Here is a 1,261-nt window from a genome sequence, read left to right as displayed (position 1 = left end):
GGGCGGGGTGATGGTGGGAGTTTGCGTGGAGGTATCGGTCCGTGTGCGTTGGTTTGCGGTTGTGGCTTAGGGTGCCGTCTTCGTTCCTTCGGACCAGGACATCCAGGAAGGGGATTTGGGAATTCTGTTCGGTCTCCATTGTGAATTGGATGTTGGGATGTTGGGAGTTGATGAAAGTGAGGAATTGAGGTAGAGTTTCCCTTCCGTGGTTCCAGATGACGAAGGTGTCGTCCACGTATCGGAACCATGTGGAGGGTTTTTGTGGGGCCTTCTTCAGGATTTCATTCTCGAAGTGTTCCATAAAGATGTTTGCGATGATGGGTGATATCGGGGATCCCATTGCTGCTCCCGTGGTTTGTTCGTAGAATTCTCCTTCGAACTGGAAATAGGTGGAGTTGAGGCAATGTTCTATTAATGGGAACAGGGTGGATGGAATCTCTTTGGATGTTCTGATGATGTCCAGAGTGTCTTGGACTGGGACGTTGGTGAACAGAGAAACCACGTCGAAGCTTACCAGGATGTCGTTGGGCTCGGTTTTGATCTTGGTTATTCTGTTCACGAAGTCCATTGAGTTCCTGATGTGGGAGTCGTTGAGGCCGGTAAGTTTTTGGAAGGGTTTGGTGAGGTAGCGGGCTAGTTGGTAGGTGGGGCCCCCGATGTTGCTGACGATAGGCCGTAGGGGGACTGATTCTTTGTGAATCTTCGGAAGGCCGTATAGTCTGGGTGCTGAGCTGTCGCTGGGGGTCAGGTATTTCGTGGTTAGCGGAGGGAGGTTCGCCTTTTTGATCAGGGAGGAGGTTTTCTTCTCTACGCTGGTGGTTGGATCGCGTTTTAGTTTTTTGTAGACTTGGGCGTCGGACAGCAAGGTGTTGACTTTGTTGTGGTAGTCTCTTTTGTCCATCACCACTGTTGCGTGGCCTTTGTCCGCCGGTAGAATGAGGATGTCGTCATTCTGTCTTAGGCTTCGAAGCGCTAGTCGTTCTTCCCTGTTAATGTTTTGGATGGGAAGTTTGGCTTTTCGGAGGATCTGGGCTGACTGCTGTCTGATGTTGTTTCCTGCTTCAGGTGGGAGTTGGAAGATGGCGGTTTCTATTTGGCTGATGATCTCTTCTGTCGGGATCCTGGAGGGGGTGACTGCAAAGTTGTGTCCTTTGGCAAGGATGGCTGTTTCGGCGGGTGAAAGGGTCTGACTACTAAGGTTCTTTACTGTCAGGGGAGGAGCTGCTGTTTGCGTGTGTGGTTTCATTATTGCAAATTTTTC

The 1,261-nt window shown here is 50.6% G+C and overlaps 1 protein-coding gene across 1 annotated transcript; it reads right to left on the bottom strand.

Moving 5' to 3' along the window:
* Positions 1–94: 94 nt before the first annotated feature.
* Positions 95–1,246, bottom strand: LOC105570852 (the record flags this gene model as incomplete). The annotated part of the gene is made up of 1 exon (XM_012028303.1): positions 95–1,246. A coding segment is annotated over exon 1 (1,152 nt), but the record flags the coding sequence as incomplete, so codon positions are not given.
* Between the last annotated feature and the right edge of the window lie 15 nt (positions 1,247–1,261).

The sequence above is a fragment of the Vollenhovia emeryi genome, unplaced genomic scaffold (assembly GCF_000949405.1).
Source record: "Vollenhovia emeryi isolate VEMERY1.0 unplaced genomic scaffold, V.emery_V1.0 DF950002.1, whole genome shotgun sequence".
Lineage (NCBI taxonomy): Eukaryota > Metazoa > Arthropoda > Insecta > Hymenoptera > Formicidae > Vollenhovia > Vollenhovia emeryi.
Note: the sequence above shows the minus strand (reverse complement) of the source record. Positions and strands in the feature narration are given on the sequence as shown.